General features: G+C 44.9%; 1 protein-coding gene across 1 annotated transcript; it reads left to right on the top strand.

The window, feature by feature from the left end:
• The first annotated feature begins 3,381 nt into the window (after positions 1-3,381).
• Positions 3,382-20,506, top strand: SNRPA1 (small nuclear ribonucleoprotein polypeptide A'). Its single transcript, XM_060259861.1, has 9 exons — positions 3,382-3,653; positions 5,731-5,878; positions 6,641-6,719; positions 13,836-13,882; positions 16,103-16,205; positions 17,710-17,789; positions 18,277-18,352; positions 19,045-19,138; positions 20,242-20,506. The coding sequence occupies exons 1-9, from the start codon at positions 3,572-3,574 to the stop codon at positions 20,298-20,300; spliced, it is 768 nt and encodes a 255-aa protein (XP_060115844.1). The 5' UTR covers positions 3,382-3,571; the 3' UTR covers positions 20,301-20,506.
• The last annotated feature ends 499 nt before the right edge of the window (positions 20,507-21,005 follow it).

The raw sequence follows: 21,005 nt of genomic DNA, 5'->3' as shown, positions 1-21,005 counted from the left end.
GCAAAGCATAATAAAACAATAATTCACACGGTCTCAAACGGTTGTCTCTTCTTCCCAGCCTTCGTTATCAGCAAAGGAGGATGCCCCCCTATTGCGAAGGCCAAACGGCCTGGCTTCAAAGGGCACCTGTGGATGTTAAGCAGAGACTCTCTGCCGCCTGCCTTACTGCCCTAAATATTTGGCATAGCAGGGAGGCCCGGGTCAATGACCGCTGTCAAGCTTTCTAAGTTACAACATGGAGTCAGTTTGGCTAAAGCAAAGAAATCAAAGTTACAAGTTCTGACACCCAGTTTGCCCCCATTCAAAATGTAGGTCAGTTAAATTCAAGAGGCCAAGTATTGGGATATGATGACCTTGTGGATCTAGGTTCAAACCCACCTTTGGCTTGGAAGTTCTTTGGAATGCCCTTTAGCCAGTCACATTTTCAGGCTAACAGACCTTACTTGCTTTCCTCTTCAGAGGTCATATGATCAGGTGATCTTGAGCAATGACTGAAATAATAATAATGATGACTGAAATAATACACTATTTACTTCAGGAAAATATGAAGATGGGGAGCCGTGTTTGTCTGTCTGTAGCAGTAGAAAAGAGTCCAGTAGCACCTTAAAGATTACTTTTTTTAAGGGTATGAATTTTTGTGAGTCACTGCTCAGTTCTTCGGATACCTTACCTGAACTCTTACTCTTTTCTAAAGGAAAATATGTCAGCAATTTGGCTACCAGTTAGGTTGTGTTCTAGTTTCTGGTGTGAGCTAACAGATGCTCATTTTTTTTTTTTATCCTTTACCCCTTTAGGCTCTTGGGGGGGGGGGGAGGTGTTATATTTTCTGTCTTCGCTTTGTTTCTCCGCTGTTCCCTGTTTTATCTTAGTCGATGTGAGCTAGCTCAGTTTTTTAGCCTCCAGCTCACGCATTTTTGTCTTAGCCTAGGGAAAATGGCCCCAGTAGCTCACAAAATAGAATTTTAGCTCACAGGGGTCCACAGCTTAGAGGAAATATTGCTCCTATCTCTTCTTCTTTTTGTGGGGAGAGGGTGATTTACTAGGAAGGGAGGTTTGCTTGCCCCCTGCTTTGTTTTTGGCTTGGTTCCTGGTTTGTGCAGGTCTCCCAGAATTAGAACTGACTCCTCCCCCAGGTGACACAAAATGGCTGCTTTGCAGGAGTTGACTGCAGTATATCTGTTAGAGGCCCCACTCCTCCCAAGCCCTCCATCTCTACTCTACACCCCTAAAATCTTCAGGTATTTCCCACCTGGGAGCTGGCAATCCTAGGTGGCTGGCCTGCTTCAGCAGGGAGGGTGGGATATAAAACAAACAAATAAAAAATAAAAAAAATAGATCTTACAAGCAAGAGGCTGTTTGTGGGTTTTGGGTGTTTTTTTAAAAAAGAAAATGCATTGGTGGGGTGAGGGGGGCCTTGTGGCTTGGGAGGCTCCTGGGATAAGGCTGGGCCTACTTCCCAAGAAGAAGAAGACTACATTGGATTTATATTCCGCCCTCCACTCAAGAGTCTCAGAGCAGCTTACAATCTCCTTTATCTTCCTCCCCCACAACAAACACCCTGTGAGGTGGTGGGGCTGAGAGAGCTCTCCCAGAAGCTACCCTTTCAAGGACAACTCCTGTGATAGCTCTGGCTGACCCAAGGCCATTTCAGCAGCTGCAAGAGGAGGAGTGGGGAATCAAACCTGGTTCTCCCAGATATGAGTCCGCACACTTAGCCACTACACCGAACTGGCTCTCAATGAGGCCACCTGCTAGAAGGAAGTACCTATTGGTAAATCCTCAGAGTGGGACAGGCTGATCCTAAACTGGATCCTTAGAGCTGCCAATCCCCAGGTGGGGGCAGGGTGTCCCCCAGTTTAGAGGCCCTCTCCCTGCTTCAGGGTCATCAGAAAGCGGGGTGGGGGGGAGGAAAGTCTGCTGGGAACTCTATTATTCTCATAGGAAATAATGGAGAATTGATCTGCAGGTATCTGGGGCTCTGGAGGGGCTGTTTTTTGAGGTAGAGGCACCACATTTTTAGTATAACATCCAGTGCCTCTCCCCAAAATATCCCCCAAGTTTCAAAGAGATTTGACCAGGGGATCCAATTCTATGAGCCCCAAAATTCTATGAGCCCTTCATTATTTCCTATGGAAGGAAGGCATTTAAAATGGTGTGTGGTCCCTTTAAACGTGACGGCCAGAACTCCCTTTGGAGTTCAGTTATGCTTGTCACACCTTTGCTCCTGGCTCCACCCCCAGTGTCTCCTGGTTTCACCCCCAAAGTCCCCAGATATTTCTTGGATTGGACTTGGTAACCCTAGCCTACTTCCCAAGCTGAGGGCCCTCTGCTAGAAGGAAGTATCCACTGCTAAATCCTCCAAGTGGGACAGGCTGGTCCTAAACTGGATTCTGCAAGCACTTGTTTCTCCATCTCTATAACTTCATACGAACATCTTTATACTAATATTCCCTGAAATGAAACATCAAAATGTTCAATGCAAAGCAATTGATAATTTGGCCTAGAAACAATAAAGACTGACCACAGGTCTGTGGAAACTTACAACAATCACAAATACAACTGAACTGTCAATAGACTCTTAATAATTGAATCTGACCAAAGTACTGAACATATTCATCAAACTGTATATGGAAGATGATCAAATTCAAGAACAGTAGCCTCAGACACTGCGGAGCCGCTAACGATTCCCATTTCTGTCCACCTCTCTCAGATCTTAAGGCATCACAACTTCTATATTATTGAAGTAATGAAAACTTATTAGCAGGGCCACTTATGGCTCCAACAACAATCCATAAGAACATGGTCCATCCAGTCCAATACTCTGTGTCACACAGTGGCCAATATATATGTGTGTGTGTGTACACACACACACACACACACATATATATACACACACACATACATACTGTGGCTAATAGCCACTGATGGACCTCTGCTCCATATTTTTATCCAATCTCCTCTTGAAGCTGGCTATGCTTGTAGCCGCCACCACCTCCTGTGGCAGTGAATTCCACATGTTGATCACCCTTTGGGTGAAGAAGGACTTCCTTTTATCCGTTTTAACCCGACTGCTCAGCAATTTCATTGAATGCCCACGAGTTCCTGTATTGTGAGAAAGGGAGAAAAGTACTTCTTTCTCTACTTTCTCCATCCTAACCATCTCTAGAGGGAATTGCCCGAAGAAATGTTTCTAATTTTATTGTACCAACTTTGGAGGGTGGGGTATGTGTGTTTTTTTCCATTTTTTGGCTATCAAAGTTTTTGCAATTGAAAACCATGTGTGGTGTTCTGAAGAAGTGTGCGTGCACACGAAATCTTAAACCCAGTATTAAACTTGGTTTGTTTGAAAAGTGCCCCCGGATTAAGCCACTAGGCCTCCAACTCTCAGCATCACCACGGCGACAGGGTAGCCTCCCCGCCTTCAAAGACAGCCGCTCCACGCCTCGGCGCTCTATTTGCTTTCATCCATCTCTCGGTGCTCGGCTTCCCAGATTGCGCAGCGGCCGAAAGGAGAGGGCGCGCATGCGTGGTTTCTGACGTCGTCCCTGGCGGAGCAGAGTGCTGTGGAAAGATGGTGAAGCTGACGGCGGAGCTGATCGAGCAGGCGGCGCAGTACACCAACGCCGTGCGGGACCGCGAGCTTGACCTACGCGGTGAGGAGGACGAGGAGAGCGTGTTGGTGCCAGGCCTCAGTAGGCCCGAGGCGGTGTTAATCAAGCCGTCGTTTTGTGGCGACGGTGGCGCGCGAGGGTCATGTGGCGCCTGGCGTTTTGTGTCCCCCGAGCGTGTTCGGGTGCTTCAGCGGCGGGCCGGGGTTGAGCAGCCCGACTGCGTATCGGGCGGCAGGGAAAGGGCAGGGGCTTCGCCCCCTAACTCGTGGCGTGGGAGCCTAGAGGGGTAACATTCCAGGGAGTTTTGAAGCTATAGAAGGAAATGGGGTTTTCTCCCAAAATGGAGATTGGGTGGCGGGGAGGGGAGGGGGCGCTAAAAGATATTTATTTTATTGATTGATAAATCCCGCCCTTCCTGCCGAAGCGGGCTCAATTGTCTAAAACTTTTCCATAAGATAAACCTAAACGTCTTTTAAAATACCCGCTGTATAATTAAGCTAGCATCCATATAGAGTTGCCAAGTCCAATTCAAGAACTATCTGGGGACTTGGGGGGGCGAAGCCAGGAGCAAGGGTGTGACAAGCGTGACTGAACTCCAAAGGGAGTTCTGGCCATCACATTTAAAGGGAACGCACACCTTTTTAATGACTTCCCTCCATTGGAAATAGTGAAGGATACGGGCACCTCCTTTGGGGGCTCATAGAACTGGACCTCCTGGTCCAATCATTTTGAAACTCGGAGGGTGTTTTGAAGAGAGGTTCTGGATGATATGCTGCAAATTTGGCGCCTCTATGTCGAAAGCAGTCTCCCCAGAGCCCCAGACACTCGCAGATCAATTCTCCATTATTTCCTATAGAAATTGGTCTCCATAGAGAATAATGGAGTATCCAGCAGATATTTCCCTCCCCCCCCCCCCACTACCCCCACTTTCTGATGACTTTGAAGCAGGGGGAGGGCCTCTAAATTTGAGTTTTTGTGTGTTTTATTGGAGTTTTTGTGTGTTCATGGAATTCAGACGTTTAAGTACCTTATTTTTCTGTGAGAAAAGCTGCAAGTAGAGTCAGTGCCTGAGAAAACATGCAGGCTTCTGCACCCCAATGATACTGTAGCTTTTGTATTAACTTTTTTTCTCCTGTACCTTTTGAAATGACTGAAATGCTTTGTAAGAGAAAGCTTTTCTCTTAGAACACAAGAGTAGTTGGTAGAAGATCTTTTCAGTGTTCCTCAAATTTGTCAGTTTATCTGCTGGAGAAAAAATACCCCAGTCTTTTAAAATGGTATTGAGAGTCAAAAACCTTGTCCTGAAAAGCTTTTTAAAGAGCCCTGTGGCGCAGAGTGGTAAGCCCTCGGCTCACGACCTGAGTTTGATCCCAGCGGAAGCTGGTTCAGGTAGCCGGCTCCAGGTTGACTCAGCCTTCCATCCTTCTGAGGTCGGTAAAATGAGTACCCAGCTTGCTGGGGGGAAAGTGTACATGACTGGGAAGGCAATGGCAAACCACCCTGTAAAAAGTCTACTGTGAAAATGTGAAAGCAACGTCACCCCAGAGTCGAAAACGACTGGTGCTTGCACAGGGGGCTATCGTTACCTTTTTAAAAAGCCTTTTACTCTTTCTGAAAGATAAAACACTTAAAAGTAATTTTTTCCCAGAGCTTTCCATTGGAAAAATTGAAAAAAGAGCCCAGGGGAATGCATACTAAATTTCCTTCTATTTTTCCTTCCTTCCTTTTTCCAGACTTTTGCATCTCAGTTTACCACCTTCCTTAGGAAAGCTATTCCTGAATATTCTCTTCTCTCCAACCACTGAAGTGTTGCTTCCATTGTCATGCTTTGGTGTGTCTGAGGAAGTGAGTTCAGGCCATTTATTTAAATATAACTTGCTTGTCTCCTTAGTGGGGAACCAGAGCAGTTCAGAGCATCATTCTCTCTTTCATTTTACCCTCACAGCAGTCCTGTGTTTGACTAACCTGAAGTCACCCAGCAAGCCCCCATGGCAGAGTGGGGATTTGAACCTTGATCTCCCAGATTCTAGTCCACTGCTAACAGACACAAAATGCTGGCTTTCCCTTTCCCTTTGTTGGCTGCAGCTAACTCCCTGCTTCTTTCTCCCTTACCCCCCAGGGTATAAGATTCCAGTGATTGAGAACCTGGGTGCCACTCTGGACCAGTTTGATGCCATTGACTTCTCTGACAATGAGATTCGGAAGCTGGATGGGTTTCCCCTGCTGAGAAGGCTGAAAACATTGCTGATGAATAACAACAGATTAAGGTAAGTCAGTGGTGTCAAGCATGTGGCTCAGGGGCTGAATCAGGCCTCCAGAGGGCTCTTATCAGGCCCCTGAGCAACTGGCTGATATCTGCTTCCTTCTCCCTCTCTCTTGCTTCCTTCTACATAACAGCTTGCTTTGCAAAGCAGGAGCTACAGAGCAAAGCCTCTATTTTCTCCATAGTCTGAGACTCCTCCCTTGGGGAGGAAGGGGGGAGGAATAGCTTGCTTTGCCAGGCTCTCTCAGTTGCACAGCAGAGCTACTGAGCCAAGCCTCTTCATTCCATTGGCTGAGGCTCCTCTCCCTCCTGGTTCCATGGGGAAGGAAGGAAAGAGCCAGAACTTGCTTTGCCCAATTCCCTAGATCCCATGGAAGAGATGCAAAGAAAGCATCTTTAAGACCAACAAGCACTAATATTTTAAGCATGTTTTATTTTAAGCTTTTAAAAAAAATTGTGTTTGTCTGTGTCTTTTAAAAAGTTTGTATCTCTGCTACCTAATCTTAAATAGGTTCACACATAGCCTGGCCCAACATGGCCCAGCCTGACAAGGTCTCATATATGTCAGATCCAGCCATCATATGAGTTTGACACCTCTATCAAAGAGCCCTTCTGAGGCTTGTGCCTTTTAAAATACTATTGATTGTCGATCAGATCTCTTAACATGATTGTCAGCTGAGCAAAAACTGCTGAGTTTGGAACAAGATAATATGCCTCGTCTTTTAATTCTATGTTTTTCTTTTCTTTCCCCCTCTTATTATTCCAGCCGAATAGGTGAGGGACTTGAACAGTCTTTACTAAATCTGAAGGAACTCATTCTTACCAACAATAACATCATGGAACTGGTAAGTCGAGGCAAGGATGGATTGAGTCAAAAGAGTGTTAAGCCAGTTGCCTAAATCTCTAGGAAGATGTTGGTTCAAAATTTGGACGAGAATTCCTTGGGCTTTGTTCTGCCATGTTTTTCTGCCATGTACTGATTCCTTAGCAGGGATTTTTGACATACTTGAAGAAGAATAAGAAAACTGCAGATTTATACCCCGCCCTTCTCTCTGAATCAGACTCAGAGTGGCTTACAATCTATATCTTTCTCCCCCACAACAGACACCCTGTGAGGTGGGTGGAGCTGAGAGAGTTCTCACAGAAGCTGCCTTTTCAAGGACAGCTCTGCGAGAGTCATGGCTGACCCAAGGCCATTCCAGCAGCTGCAAGTGGAGGAGCGGGAAATCAAACCTGGTTCTCCCAGATAAGAGTCTGCACATTTAACCACTACACCAAACTGGCTCTCAGTGTCCGTATTAGAAGGCAGTTTGCCAGAGGACTGTTAAAACTGCTGTTGGTAGTGTACACACTTGATTTCATTTAAAATGAGATGCAGCATATTAGAAAATGGTGTTCTTTTACAGAGCTTTAGTTGGTAGAAAAGTTAAAAGGCCCCCTCCCTTCCCCCCAGTTTTATGCAGCTGCTATTCTGTAAATGGCTTTGTTTGGAACAATGAAAGAGAAGAGGCCATAGGTACAATAATGGGAGCAGCTTCTGATGGCAATAGGCATGCACAGAGGTGTTGATATTACCGCTTGGGAGGACTGGAAATAAATGAACTGCTGCAGCTGCGTATCTGGTTTCTCTCATTTGGCTCATTCATATGGACTAGCAGTGAAAGCAAATGCCTGAATGGTGGGTCTTTAAAAAACTGCTGTTTGAAAGTACAGGGTTGAAATGGCGGTTGCACCATTCCTGTGTTGTGGCCCACTTCTGATGGACAGCAGCCACACAGTGTGTTACAGCAGAGTGCTGATATCTGAAAGCTTTGACAAGCAGACCTCAAAGCCACAGCTGCTTCTGTGCATAGCACACAACTTCCAGTTCTGTCAAGAGAGAGAGAGAGAAAATTCAGAGATTCCAAAACCTTTAATGGCATAAAATAATGAAACAGAAACATAGACATGATCCAGAATGGCAAAACTGCATAAAAATTGACCTCTGGCAGCCAAAACCCTCCCACCATATTCCTCCAGCAGTCTTTGCAGCCCTACCTTTCCCTCCTTTCCATCATTTTGCTCCCCCTTCCCCATTGCTTCCCCTGGAGGTCTCTGGCCTTTCCTCCCTCAATGGTACACTCTCTTCTTTACCAGGCTCTATTTGCCCTTTCTGTTTGTCCTCCTCCAGTTTCACCCTTTCTATCCCACCCCATTATATATACCTTTTCTGATACCTTGGCTGATGTAGCTCAGCATTGGCTAACTGTTACTGGCAGCACCCCTCCTAGGAGAAGCCTTTCTCCAGCCTCTTTCAGCTGATAACTCTGAGGGAGCTTCTCCATTTTGGTAACATTAAAGAGAAGCCAGATCTTTCAACAAAGAGCATAACCCTAATTGAGTATCCTGGCCAACCAGTTACTCTGAAGGGCCAGTAAACGGGGCATTGATGCCAATGCCTTCTCCTGATGCTATCTCTGTATATAAAGAAGATATTGAAGAAGATGATGAAGATATTGGATTTATATCCCGCCCTCCACTCCGAAGAGTCTTAGAGCGGCTCACAATCTCCTTTACCTTCCTCCCCCACAACAGACACCCTGTGAGGTGGGTGGGGCTGGAGAGGGCTCTCACAGCAGCTGCCCTTTCAAGGACAACCTCTGCCAGAGCTATGGCTGACCCAAGGCTATGCTAGCAGGTGCAAGTGGAGGAGTGAGGAATCAAACCCGGTTCTCCCAGAAAAGAGTCCGCACACTTAACCACTACACCAAACCGGCTCTCCGGCAAAATAAAGGTTCCCTTTACTCGCTCTGGCTAGTAGCCATTGATGAAGCCATTAATCCATCTAATCTTTTTAAGGTTTATACTCATGGCCATCACTTTGTCCACTGATTGCATCTCATAGATAATCACGCATTGAGTAAAGTAGTATTTCCTTTCGTCTGTCTTGAACCTGCCGCTCATCGTTTGGCGCCTCCTAATTCTAGTATTATGGGGGAGAAAAAGCTCTCTCTTCACTCACTTTTCCATACCATGCATAATTTTAGAAACTTTTTTCCCCAATTCATACCTTTATTGGCATAAAAGCACTGGTAATTTACCATCAGGAATCAATACAGAGGCCTGAGAAATGATCAAAATAGGAACGTGAAACATTCAATTAAAATAATAGCCAGTAATACAAGTCTAGGATACATAGGCATCGAACAGTTAGGATACAGTGGTGTGCTTAGAGTTAGTTTTATAAGCTGCTGCTAAAAATTTTGCAACACATGCTGTAGCTTGAGGGTTGACATCTTCTAAAAGGTAAATTAATTTTTTCCCCCTTGGCGAAAACACTGTGCTGAAGGTATTTAGACAAGAATTGTTTACGTTGTAAGGCAAGGAGAAGGCACTCTCAAATAATATGAGATAGCGACTAAAGGGTTTCTGATTCACATGGGCATAGCCTACTTTGAAAAGGTATTTGCCTAAATCTGCCCAGAAGGACTATCGCTGGGAAGGCATTTAGACGAGCCAGGGTAAAGGCTAGGTGCTGGAATGGGGAGTCCATTACCAGAAAAGTAATGGGGTATCATTCCATGCCTTTTGATATATACCTAAACTGGCTGCAGAATGACACAGGGGTGCTATAAAGTTGTCTGTTTTCCTTAGACTCAGCTGTCTGAGTCTAGCTGTCTGTTTTCTCCTTAGCTGTCTGTTTTCTTAGACTCAGGCCCCAGACTTTCCAGCCGTTCCTCATAGGAAAGGTGCCTCAGCCCCTTAATCCTCTTCTGTACTTTCCCCAACTCTGTAATATCCTTTAAAAGATATAATGTATTGCACGAGGGCTGCTGTTACTTGCCTTCCCAGGAAAGGTATGCTGTTAGCAGATCTGAAGCCCTGACATGTCCCTGTGCAAGTCAGGAGAATTGGAGGTGCCTTTTTGTGTGTGGATGGTAGTGTGGATTTTTTTGTGTGTGGATTTCCTTGCAGTCTCTGGATGGTAGTGAATGTTCGTTTTAGGTTTCTGCAGTTGAAATGCGCTAGAAAAACCACAGACTCCTGAGCACCAGAAGCAAAATCCATATTAAATGGGAAATACCCTTGATTACTAACATCTTTTACTCTGCTTGCTAGGATTCCTACGCATAGAGCTATAAACAGGAAGGTAAATTGTCTACCAGTAGCCAAATTTTGCTAAGCACCAAATGCCAAATATCCATATGGCTGAGATCATTATTTGCAGTTTCACAGCCTCTTCTATCGCTGGTCTCCTTCCTGAGTTAACAATCCTTCTTCCCCCATAAATGTTTTGGCAACACAGCTGCTCCTTCCCTCAGTTAAGGGTCCCGGGTAGCACTGTATCTGGAGCATCACAGATTGCATGTCCGCAGCCGCTACTGGTTCCTTTGCGTGTCTGAGCGAGGAAATGGATTTGCTGGAAAGGAGGGCGGTTGTGTGTTTATGTTAAGTATAGCAGTCTTAATCTTTCCAAAATCAGAATGTAATATAAAATGACTCCCATAAATTTTATTAAGCGTCAGTTAACATAAACCTCTTCCCACACTCCAGCCATGTTCAGTAACGAGAATGTACCCAAAAGGCAAATCATTAAGCAGTCAAAGAACTGAGAGTGTATCATTGTGAAAGATTATAAATCTGGCTGGTTTCCGAAGGGGGAAAAAATTCTTGATAAGGCCCCCTATTTGATGTGTACAAAATAAATAACTTCTGAGTTTTATGGCCACATTCTGTTCTGTGAAAAATTGTTTGGGTGGCGGGGGGGAGCCGAAGTCTTCTGCCAAACCGCCTGTCATTTTGACTGGTGGGTTTCCTTTTCTTGCATCATTGCTGGCACATTTGAGACTTTTAATTGTATATTGGTTTACACAGAAGAGAGCCACAGAGAACTGCAGTTTAGTCTCCCCTGGGATTCTGTTTATACTTTTCAAGAAAGGAATAAAAGTAAGGATGGGTTGTCTTTGCGTGTTGTGTTTGTAAAGAGTGACTGGCTCTCTGCCTTCAGTTGCAGCTGGGAAACCTTGCACTTGTTTATCCTGCCAGAATCTCAGTAGTCTCAGCATGATATTATTAACTCGGCATGCGAAACAAAGATGTTTCTGGAGTTTCAGGGCTAGCTCGCACAGTTGCTTGAACTGTTAATCTCTATAGGGAAGTATCGCTTATCTTGGTTGTGGGCAGAGTCAGTATGCCACTCAGTTGGCTGCCCCAATGTTGTCAGTTGGGTCAGATGCGCCATGAAGTTGTTGTGGTTCTGCCTTCTTCTCGAATCCATGTTTCATTTTCTAACTCTCAATAGACCCCATATTTCCAACCCAAGAAGAGAAGAAATGTGAATGAGTCACTTTTGAAGAAAGCTTACCTAACATGGTTAAAAATGCTTCTTTATAACTTTTTTTTTAAAAAAGTGTATTTGTTTTGGAATAAATTAACCATTTGTTTTGTAATTAGGAGAAGGCTCGAATGTAGTAACGATTACAGGGGCCAACTTCTTTCTTATAGAGCTAATGTAACTTGTAGAGTCTATTAAAGTAAAAAGAGCAGTTAGTGGAGAAACCTACCAATCCAGATGGTCGTTAAACAGTTCTGGTGGAAGACCATCCGGACCAGAGGCCTAATCGGCTTTTAGGGTTTTTTTTAATTAGGCATTTAATTTCAGTTGGATTAATTTAGGGCCATTTGGGCAAAGCAAAAGGTAATAATTCCTTGTCGCTCAAGTGAGGCAATGGTGGGATTGAAGAAGATATTTTGGAAACGGTCTCCACAAGTCTGGGTAGATATTGACAACTGGGAGATGTGCAGTGGCCCATAAATGTCTCAGCAGTGAAAGCCCAGAATTGTTTGCTGTTCTTAGATAAAGATGCCTTAATAAGTCCCAGCTCCTAGTGTGTTGCAGTCTTTTAAGTAGTGACAGCTTGGGGTTGTTTCTTTAATATGAATTACCTGTGGGGTGTAATAGCATCTTTACTGTTTTGATAGGCATGGTAGGCGGCACAAAGCTATTCTCTTTTGCAGTAGTTCCCAACCTTTTTGGCACCAGGGACCGGTTTTGCGGAAGACAGTTTTTCCACAGCTGGGGGCGGGGCAGGCAATAGTTTTCGGATGATACAATTGTGCACTTTATTTTGGTGTGGTGGTTAAGTGTGCAGACTCTTCTCTGGGGGAACCAGGTTTGATTCCCCATTTCTCCACTTGCAGCTACTGGAATGGCCTTGGGTCAGCCATGGCTCTTGCAGAGCTGTCCTTGAAAGGGCAGCTGCTGGGAGAGCTCTCTCAGCCCCACCCACCTCACAGGGTGTCTGTTGTGGGGGAGGAAGATAAAAGGAGATTGTGAGCCACTTTGAGATTCCGAGTGGAGGGCGGGATATAAATCCAATGTCGTCTTATTATAATTACTACATTGTAATATATAATGAAATAATTATACAACTCACAGTCTGGTTGCTAACAGGCCACGGACCAGTACCAGTCAACGGACTGGGGGTTGGGGACCCCTGCTCTATTGCACCACGTCTGTCTGTGTTAACTCCGGAGCAACTATGGGCAATCAACGGTATCCACCAGACTATCATATGCAAACAAAAAAAGGCAAGGGGATTTTCAATGTTAACTTATGCAATAGCTCCTAGGCCCTATCAGAGTGTAATAGCTGGCTAATATCCACTTTTATTCGTATGGCCCATCTGACTCTCAGGCAGGCAGATTTTCACATGGAGAAATGAGCAGGGAGGGAAGATATGACAAATTCTGACAATGCAAGACAGTGATCGATGGAAAGTGATCGCTATCGTCATGTATACCCACAATAAAATCTAAAATCCACCTATTCAAGCTTGGGAAAATAGTAATGTAGTCTGTTACACTACAACTGTGACTAGAGCAAAAAGTATATTCGCCAGACATAATATGAGGGTGCATTTGTAGAAACCCAGAGTGACATACAACTCCCCCTTCCTTCCATTTAATCATCCCAACAACAAGAAGAGACAAAGATATTGGATTTATACCTCGCCCTTCACTTGGAGTCTCAGAGCAGCTCACAATCTCCTTCCCTTCCTGTCCCCACAACAGACACCCTGTGGGGGTGGGTGGGGCTGGGAGAGTTCTGACAGAAACAGCTCTTGAGCAGAACATCTCTGAAAGTTATAACTGACCCAAAGTCACTCCAGTAGCTGCATGTGGAGGAGTGAGAAATCAAACCTGGTTCTCCCAGGTAAGAGTCCGCACACTTCACCACTACACCAAACTGACTCTCAGCCACTATGAGGTAGGTCTGGCTGAGTCTGTGTGCCTGAGGTTACCCAGCAAGTTTCCATGGCAGTGAGGATTTGAACTTGCATCTTCCACATCCTAGTTTGACTCTCTACCCAGGACACTGGCTCTAGTGTGATGAATGCTTTTCTCATGATTGCATGTATGAGTGGAGGTGGGAACAACAGAGGGAAAAGTCATGTGTGGTGTGGCCCTTGATCTCATTCCTCTGGAAGATCTGCATACCCCCAGGTGGAAGCCCTGAGGCCACAGAGAAGTTTTCTTCTTGTGTAGTTGGGTACGTTTTGGATTAGTTGCCTGACCTTTACAAATATGAAACAGTGCAGCTGAGACACCAGTATATTTCACATGAGATGTGTTAAGCGTAGACATTCTTAAAACATTCTTAAAATGAACTCAGTCCTTGTATGTTTGTGCAACTGACTGATCTTGAAGGAGTTAGTTTTGTTTGATAGCAGCTTTCTTGTCTGCCTGTGAACTATAAGCTGTGGAGCCTTGTGAGCAAACAATTCTACTCTGTGAGCTATTGGCATTAAAGTTGTGAGCTCCTGCATCGATTAGTCTGCTCCGGGGCCAGCCTTCCTGAGCCGAGACAAAAGTATGTGAGCCGGAGACTAGAAAACTGAGCTGGCTCACACTCAGCTTAGAGGGAACGCTGTCCATAACGTACATGTTTTGAAGTTCTCCTGTTTTCTGTTCTTATTTAGGGCGACCTAGATCCCTTGGCGACGATTAAATCGCTGACTTACTTGAGGTATGATGCACCTTCATTTTTGTGAGCTAATTTAGTCTGTCTGCCTTTGTCACTGGAGCTTGTCAACATTCAGCCCTCAAAAGTGTTTTTCTGGCTTCTGAGAGCATCTGCTTTATTTTCCTAGAGGTTTTTTTAGTGGATTTTTAAGTGGAAAGCTGAACACATGCAGGCTGCTTTAAAAACATACGTATGCCATATATAGGCAGGGCTGGCCCTAGACTGCCTGGCATCCTAGGCAAGGCTAACTTCTGACGCCCCCCCCCCCCCCGATAATGTCACTGAGTCACATGGGTGGGTGACCAGTTCGGTGTCCCCAGAAAAACAGCGCCCTAGACAGTCGCCTAGTTTGCCTAGTGGCAGGGCCAGCCCTGTGTATAGGTATATTGCTCAGCCCCTCCCAACGACGCCCCCCCCCTTCGAAAGTAGGCTAGCTTGAGAGAGAATGACAGGTCCAAGGTCAGCCTGCAAGACACCCAGATGGAGGGCAGCTAGGTAAGGACCTGCAAAAAGATGTCATCCTGCAGAGAGACTGAAGTGACCACCATGCATAGCAGGCTTTCTTCTGTCACTCCCATTGGAGCACTTCTCCTTTGATTGTCCTTAACAAGCATTCCACTGGGGAGTGAAAATTTCCCTCCGTTGTCAAAGCAGAACTTGTGAATGGAGCAATTTTGGAGCCGTCGTGTTCTGATTTAAACTGAAGTTATCTTTTAGCCTAAACGCTGTTTATCCCCCCCCCCCCCCAAAAAAAAAAAATCCTCCTTAAGGGTCAGGGCAAATGAACTACGCTACTATATAAGGCCCTGCTCTGTGAGGCTGTTTTTATTTATTTATTTTTATTTTATTTATATTAAGATTTATACCCCGCCCTTCTCACCTAAGTGTCTCAGGGCGGCTTACAACATGATAATTCAACAACTTCAGCTTAAAATATTTGTAAAACAACAGCTTAAAACTTGGACTTGCTTTAAAGGTTTGTTGGTTTTCTGTATCAGTGATTCGGTGTTTTCAGTTGTAAGCTGCTTTGAGCAAGGCTTCCTTCTTCCTCTTCTGCTCATCACTTGCCTCAGTGGAAGAGAGAGAAGGCAGCTTTACCTGCTGCTTCCTCGTGGTTGTCGTTCCATATGCGTTTTTGTTTGCGTGGCCCTGTGGACTTTCAGAAGATTTTTTTTTTTACGACAAACAGCTGGCCACTTTGGAAAGTGGAAGGTGGGGAAACAGCCCCTCTGCCAGTGTCTTCCAGGATCTTTTCTTCTGGATCCAGCCCAGTGGCTGTAAGTCATTGGCAATGGGTGTAAAGCAAGCAGCACCTCCACTTGACCATTTTGATAGAAGAAGCCTGCTGATTTATACCCCACCCTTCTCTCTCAAGCAGTCTCAGAGCAGCTTACAATCTCCCATACCTTCTTCCCCCACAACAAACAGACACCCTGTGAGGTGGTTGGGGCTGAGAGAGCTCTTACAGCAACTGCCCTTTCAGGGACAACTCTGTGAGAGCTATGGCTAACTCAAGGCCATTCCAGCAGGTGCAAGTGGAAGAGTGGGGAATCAAGCCTGGTTCTCTTGGATAAGAGTCCGCACACTTAACTACTACACCAAACTGATAGGGGTTGTTTTTAGTTACATACGTTCCTCATCGCTGCTGTTTTGGTAGATGGCGCTACAAAAGGGCTTCTAAGATGTTGTTAGCTACCCTGAGCCCATCAGGGGAGAACAGGATAGAAATCTGATAAAATAAAAAATAATATAAACATAAAGTAATCTGCATCTGAAATGTTCCTTCTCATCATCCTCTTCCTGTTATCCTTAATTCAGTGATCCTTCCTTCCTTGCCAGTACTTTAATTGTCCGTTTTAATGAGTTTGGATGTATGTTATCTCTGGTTTTAATTGTTCTATTGATGCATTTTTTGTTTGTTTTAATGACTTTTCAGGTGTGATTTTATATATGTTAAATACTAGCTGCTTTGGTGGCCCTCATGAGGGCAGGATGTAAATTTTGTAAAATGAATAAATGTAAGCTTTGCATGGTGTTTGAATTTCAGAAGTATTAAAATCCCGAATTAACTTTAACTATAATAGTGGATGCTGCCCTCTTTGAAAGAAAAGCTACATTTGAGAAAATTAGCGTAACTCTTAACTGTAAAAGCTCTTCAACAGTGCATGCTTTTAAATTGTGTAAATACCTTTTTCTCCTTTCGTCTCCTGCCGTTTCCTTTAGTGTTTTGAGAAACCCTGTAACGAATAAGAAGCATTATAGGCTGTATGTCATCTTTAAAGTCCCACAAGTCAGAGTGCTGGATTTCCAGAAAGTGAAATTGAAAGTAAGCACATTGGCACTTAATAAACCATTTGTCTGAGAAACTTGATATTATTTGTTTTATCTGACTGTGGCTTTTATTTCAATTCCTGACTGCAGTGTTACATAAAGGGCAGGTTGCAGGTGTCATGTTGAGTTATTGTGGATGGAGGGTTTCATTGGTATTCTGGTGCTTAAAAAGTGTGTGGAGGGGGTGGGACTTGACATCTGACGTCTGCAGCCAGCCCAGGGCAGCCCAGATGACTGTTAGACTCCTTTTGGAAGATGCTGAGGTCTTGGGTATTCTTGTATTTTGCGAACCAGCAGCAGTAGGAATGCTTAAATCCATGTGGCTTGGATCCATCAGTCATTTTTTGCTAACAGAAAATGGGGAATAGCAGTTCTCCTGATTCCTTCAACTGCAGATCGCCATTCTCACTCATGCCACTGTTCCAGAGGCTCTTCTATCTTCCAAGAGCAGTATTTCAGGGAGTTTGGGGGGCCGAGAGAGGAAACTTCCCCTCGGCTGGGAGAGACGCTTTATTCTATCAGAAGGTGACCTTTGGATCCAACCCTTATATTTGCCGGGCTGTGGCAATGCAAGCTGGCCATGGCAAGGAGGGTTAGATGTAGTTTCTCATAACTCATGTTCATCGCAGGCTGCTGTGCTCGGCCTCGGGGGCGTCCTAGGTAGAGATGCCTGCGGTCTAAAGGCAAAAATTCAGCAGAGTTAGTTTCAGGCAGGTAGCAGAGTAGAAGAGCAAGAGTGGAGTCCAGTAGCACCAGAAGATGTTTGGGGGATATATGCTTTTGGGAGTCCCAAGCGCGGAGCTGTGACTCTCAAAGCTCATACCCTGGAAATCTTGTTGGGTTTCATTTATTGGTTTGTTTTATTGCATTTCTATCCTGCCCTCCCCTAACGGGCTCAGGGCGGCAAACAACAGTTAAAAATAACAAAGTAGTACGGTTCCAGGTTCACTCGCCAGGATCCAGATGGCGGGTTTTTATTCTTATTGAGCGCCCGCACGTAATGATATTATAAGATGTTATTTGGCACTCTGGATTTGTACTGGGATGGTTCAGGTGTCAGTGCTGTGGAATGGTGGTCGCCTTCCCCTTTTTTGTTAAACGCTAGTTTAAATGCTTCCGTCTTACAGGCCCTGCAGAATTGTGGTAAGTCCTGCAGGGCCCTCATGCTTTCAGGGAGGGCATTCCACGTAGCAGGGGCTGACACTGAAAAAACTCTTGCTCTGGTGCTACTGGACTTGAATCTCCGCCAGGCAAGTAATACTCAGCACTAGAGGGAAAAGACTCTTATGAACTTCCTCTCCACCTGATGAGAAGCAGAAAACAGAAGTCTGCTAGGAAAGGTTCTAGGTTCAGCTCACCCAGCCTTAAATTTAACATTGGCATCTTTTTTAACATTCTGTCCATAATTGCCTCCTTGTTATGCTTGGGGTGGGGTGGGGTGCTGTGCACAGCGTTTTTTTTTGTGTTGCATTAACTTTGTGTGTGTGGTATCGCTGTAGGAACGTCAGGAGGCAGAGAAAATGTTCAAGGGCAAGCGGGGTGCACAGCTTGCAAAGGATATTGCCAGGAGAACCAAAACGTAAGACACGAGTAACCGCTTTGAAAACAGGCAGCCGCCTTCAGAAACACCACCTCTGTCCGCTGTTGTGCTCGCACCCCAAGGCAGTCAAAAAAGCCAGCAGCTGCCCCCCCTCCCCCAGCCAGCCCCAGGTTGCCTTGATTTGAATGACAGACAAGTAACCATTTTCCAGAAGTAGTTTGTTGTTCCCCAGTATGCCATAAAATGCCAACTATCCATCAGCATCAAAAGGAGGGGGTTAAATCCCATCCACAATTTACAGGTTAAATCCCATCCATCTGAGAAAATGTAGAGGGATGGGGGGTCAATGAAGGCCCCCCCTTGCTGGTGTTTCTGAAGGAGACTTCCTTCTCTGTATCAGTTTGTTAACAAAGATAAGATACTACACTTGATTGAAATTGGTGCTTCCGAAGAGCTTCTCTTTGGAAGCTTGGAGAAGCAGAGGAGAATCCTTTTGAGTTCTAATTATGCACTTTTCCCTCTGAAGTTTCAACCCAGGTGCCGGTTTGCCAACAGACAAAAAGAAAGCCGGACCGTCTCCAGGAGATGTTGAGGCAATCAAGGTAATGGCTTTAGCCAGGAAAGCCAGCTTTTTGGACAGATGTGAAATTGCAAGGCTGAATGGGATGTGAAAACTTGGCTATTGAATTGGCATTAAATTAAAAGGATTCCCTGATTTAGAAGGCCCAGGCCTACCCCATTCTTGTAAGATCTTGGAAGCTAAGCTGGGTTGGCCCTGGTTAATACTTGGAAGGGAGACCACCAGGGAAGTCCCGAATCCCTGTGCAGACCGTGGCAAACCACCTCTGCTTGTCTTTTCCCTTGAAAAACCCACAAAGGGGTTGCCGCAAGTAAACTGCAACTTTACAGCACTTTCCACCAAGTTAAATGATCCTTCCGTGTGCCAGCACATTGGCAGAAAGTTGTGCGTCTCAGCTACTGAGTGCATGTCTTTTCTTGTCAAAAGACTAAGCTTAGATGCTTCAGAGCTTTTTAAACTCTGTTTCTGAAGGGGGTGGGGTGGGAAATAGGGTAGCGGTGGGTGAATATGGAGTTAATATGAAAGCATTATGGATGCAAACGCTGTTTCCTGTTTCTGGCATCAAATTAACATGAATCTTGGCACTCCTTTGAACTTCTGTTCAGCGCGCAGATGAACCTGTTGCAAATGTACTTGGTTGCTGTGAAATAGTGTTTTCTCATGTGTTAAGCAGTCTACTGTAAATGTTGGCTAAGTGACATTTTTTTCTTTAAGAATGCCATCGCTAACGCCACAACACTGGCTGAAGTAGAGCGGCTCAAGGGGTTGCTGCAAGCTGGGCAGATACCTGGCAGAGACCGAAAAGCAGGTAAGCAGCGGTATCCTGCTTTTCATGTTGGCAGCTGAGCACCTCTTCAAGTTGGTGTTTGAGCCCCCAGGATTTTCGCCTGACATCTACCAGGTCAAGAGCCTTCTTTGTGGTGGCCCTGTCCTGGTGGAACCAGCTGTCAGACAGTGTGTAGGCCCTGTGGGACTTATCTGAGTTCCACAGGACCTGCAAAGCTCTTCCATTTAGCTCTTTATTAGTTGGGTCTGTTTATGTGGGCTGCCTTTTATTTATATTTTGTTTCTAATTGATGTCAATATTTTCATTGTTAGCTGCCTCGAGACCACTTGGCGGCAAGAGACAGCATATAAATGTAATAATAACAAGTAGTTGCTTGAGGCTGGGCAGTTTATGTTGCAGGTGGCTCTGTTTTTAATGTAGCTTAGCCTGTGTTCACAATAGGAATAAACAACAGAGGTAAAATATACATGATGGACGGATCGCACCCAAAGAGTGCTTGTGAATGGTTCCTCATCCTCTTGGAGAGGAGTGACAAGTGGAGTACCTCAAGGATCTGTCCTGGGACCTGTTTTGTTCAACACCTTTATAAATGATTTGGATGAAGGTATAGAGGGGATCTGGGCTTTTTTAATTTATTTAGTAGAAAAAGCCCAGCAAGGCCTTTTTTGCATATTAGGCTACACACCCTGACATCACCATTGTTTCACACAGGGCTTTTTTTGTAGAAAAAGCCCAGCAGGAACCCGTTTCGCAAATACAGTAGAAGACAGAAACAGGATACAGAGCTCCTAAGGGAGTTTCATGACATCTCGAAGAATGCTAGTTGCGTTGAAGGATGAGCTTTTGTGGATTAGAGCCCGCTTCACCAGATGGTCAAGTGAACAAAACCCTGACTGCTTGTTGCTCTCTAGCAACATTCCTGCAAAAAGATGCAGCTGAAGAGTTTGGAAATGCACCTGGCACTGTTAGTCAGGTGTGCTGATTTTGGTATGAGGACATCAGACCTTACAAATGGCTTCCTTAGAATATGTCCTTTTATTCCGGAAAGCACTGATCTTTGGGCTGGGGTGGGCTTCATCAACCGGCTGGCAGACTTGAGTTATTAACAACTCTGTATTGCGTAGGGCCTTCAGATGAAACCGAAGAGGAGATGGAAGAAGATGCAATGGCCAATGGATCATGAGACATTTTCTACCTCCGGAGGATCTGCAGAATTCGATTGTATAATTGTTGGTCGACACGTTCGGGTGTGCTTAAGAGCCAAAATAGTAGTGTTTTTCTTAGTTTTTTTTTTCCAGAGGCTGTCTTGGTTTATTTATACTGAATCACAGCTTGTAAATTTTATACTGTACATTTGAAGTATAAATAAATGTGTCTTTCTTCGTGCAAGTGTGGTGCTGCGATCAGTGCTAATGTTTGGTTCCTCCCCATGTGCGTATATAGCTGCCTTCTACTGAATGAGACAGTTGGCTTGTCTCAGGGCTGTCGACTTTGGCTGGCGGCAACTTTTACAGGCTTTCCCAGCACTAGTTGCTTGAAGTCCTTTAAACTGGGCCTTCTGTTGCCAGTCAGTTCTGTCCTGCGGAGGGGCAGTTCGGTGGCCAGTTATTTATTATCTATTACTTTAGTTTTCTATCCTGCCCTCTTCGCAAGCGGACTTACGGCAGCTAACAGCCAGTTCAAAAACAATTTATGATTATAATTTAAAACAATAAAATAACAATTTAAAATACATTTCATGATGCTGCTCTAAACTTCGGTACAGGTGGGATCATAGCTTTCTCCTGACAGCGATCCTGTAATGATCGGAATTCCTCCAGGAGTGATTTCGCTCAGCGGTGTAGGGTGACATTTAAGTGTTAAAGGCCTGACGAAATAGTTCCGTTTT

The sequence above is a fragment of the Heteronotia binoei genome, chromosome 19 (genome assembly GCF_032191835.1).
Source record: "Heteronotia binoei isolate CCM8104 ecotype False Entrance Well chromosome 19, APGP_CSIRO_Hbin_v1, whole genome shotgun sequence".
In the NCBI taxonomy this organism is placed as follows: domain Eukaryota; kingdom Metazoa; phylum Chordata; class Lepidosauria; order Squamata; family Gekkonidae; genus Heteronotia; species Heteronotia binoei.
This window is presented reverse-complemented; position numbering and strand designations above follow the sequence as displayed.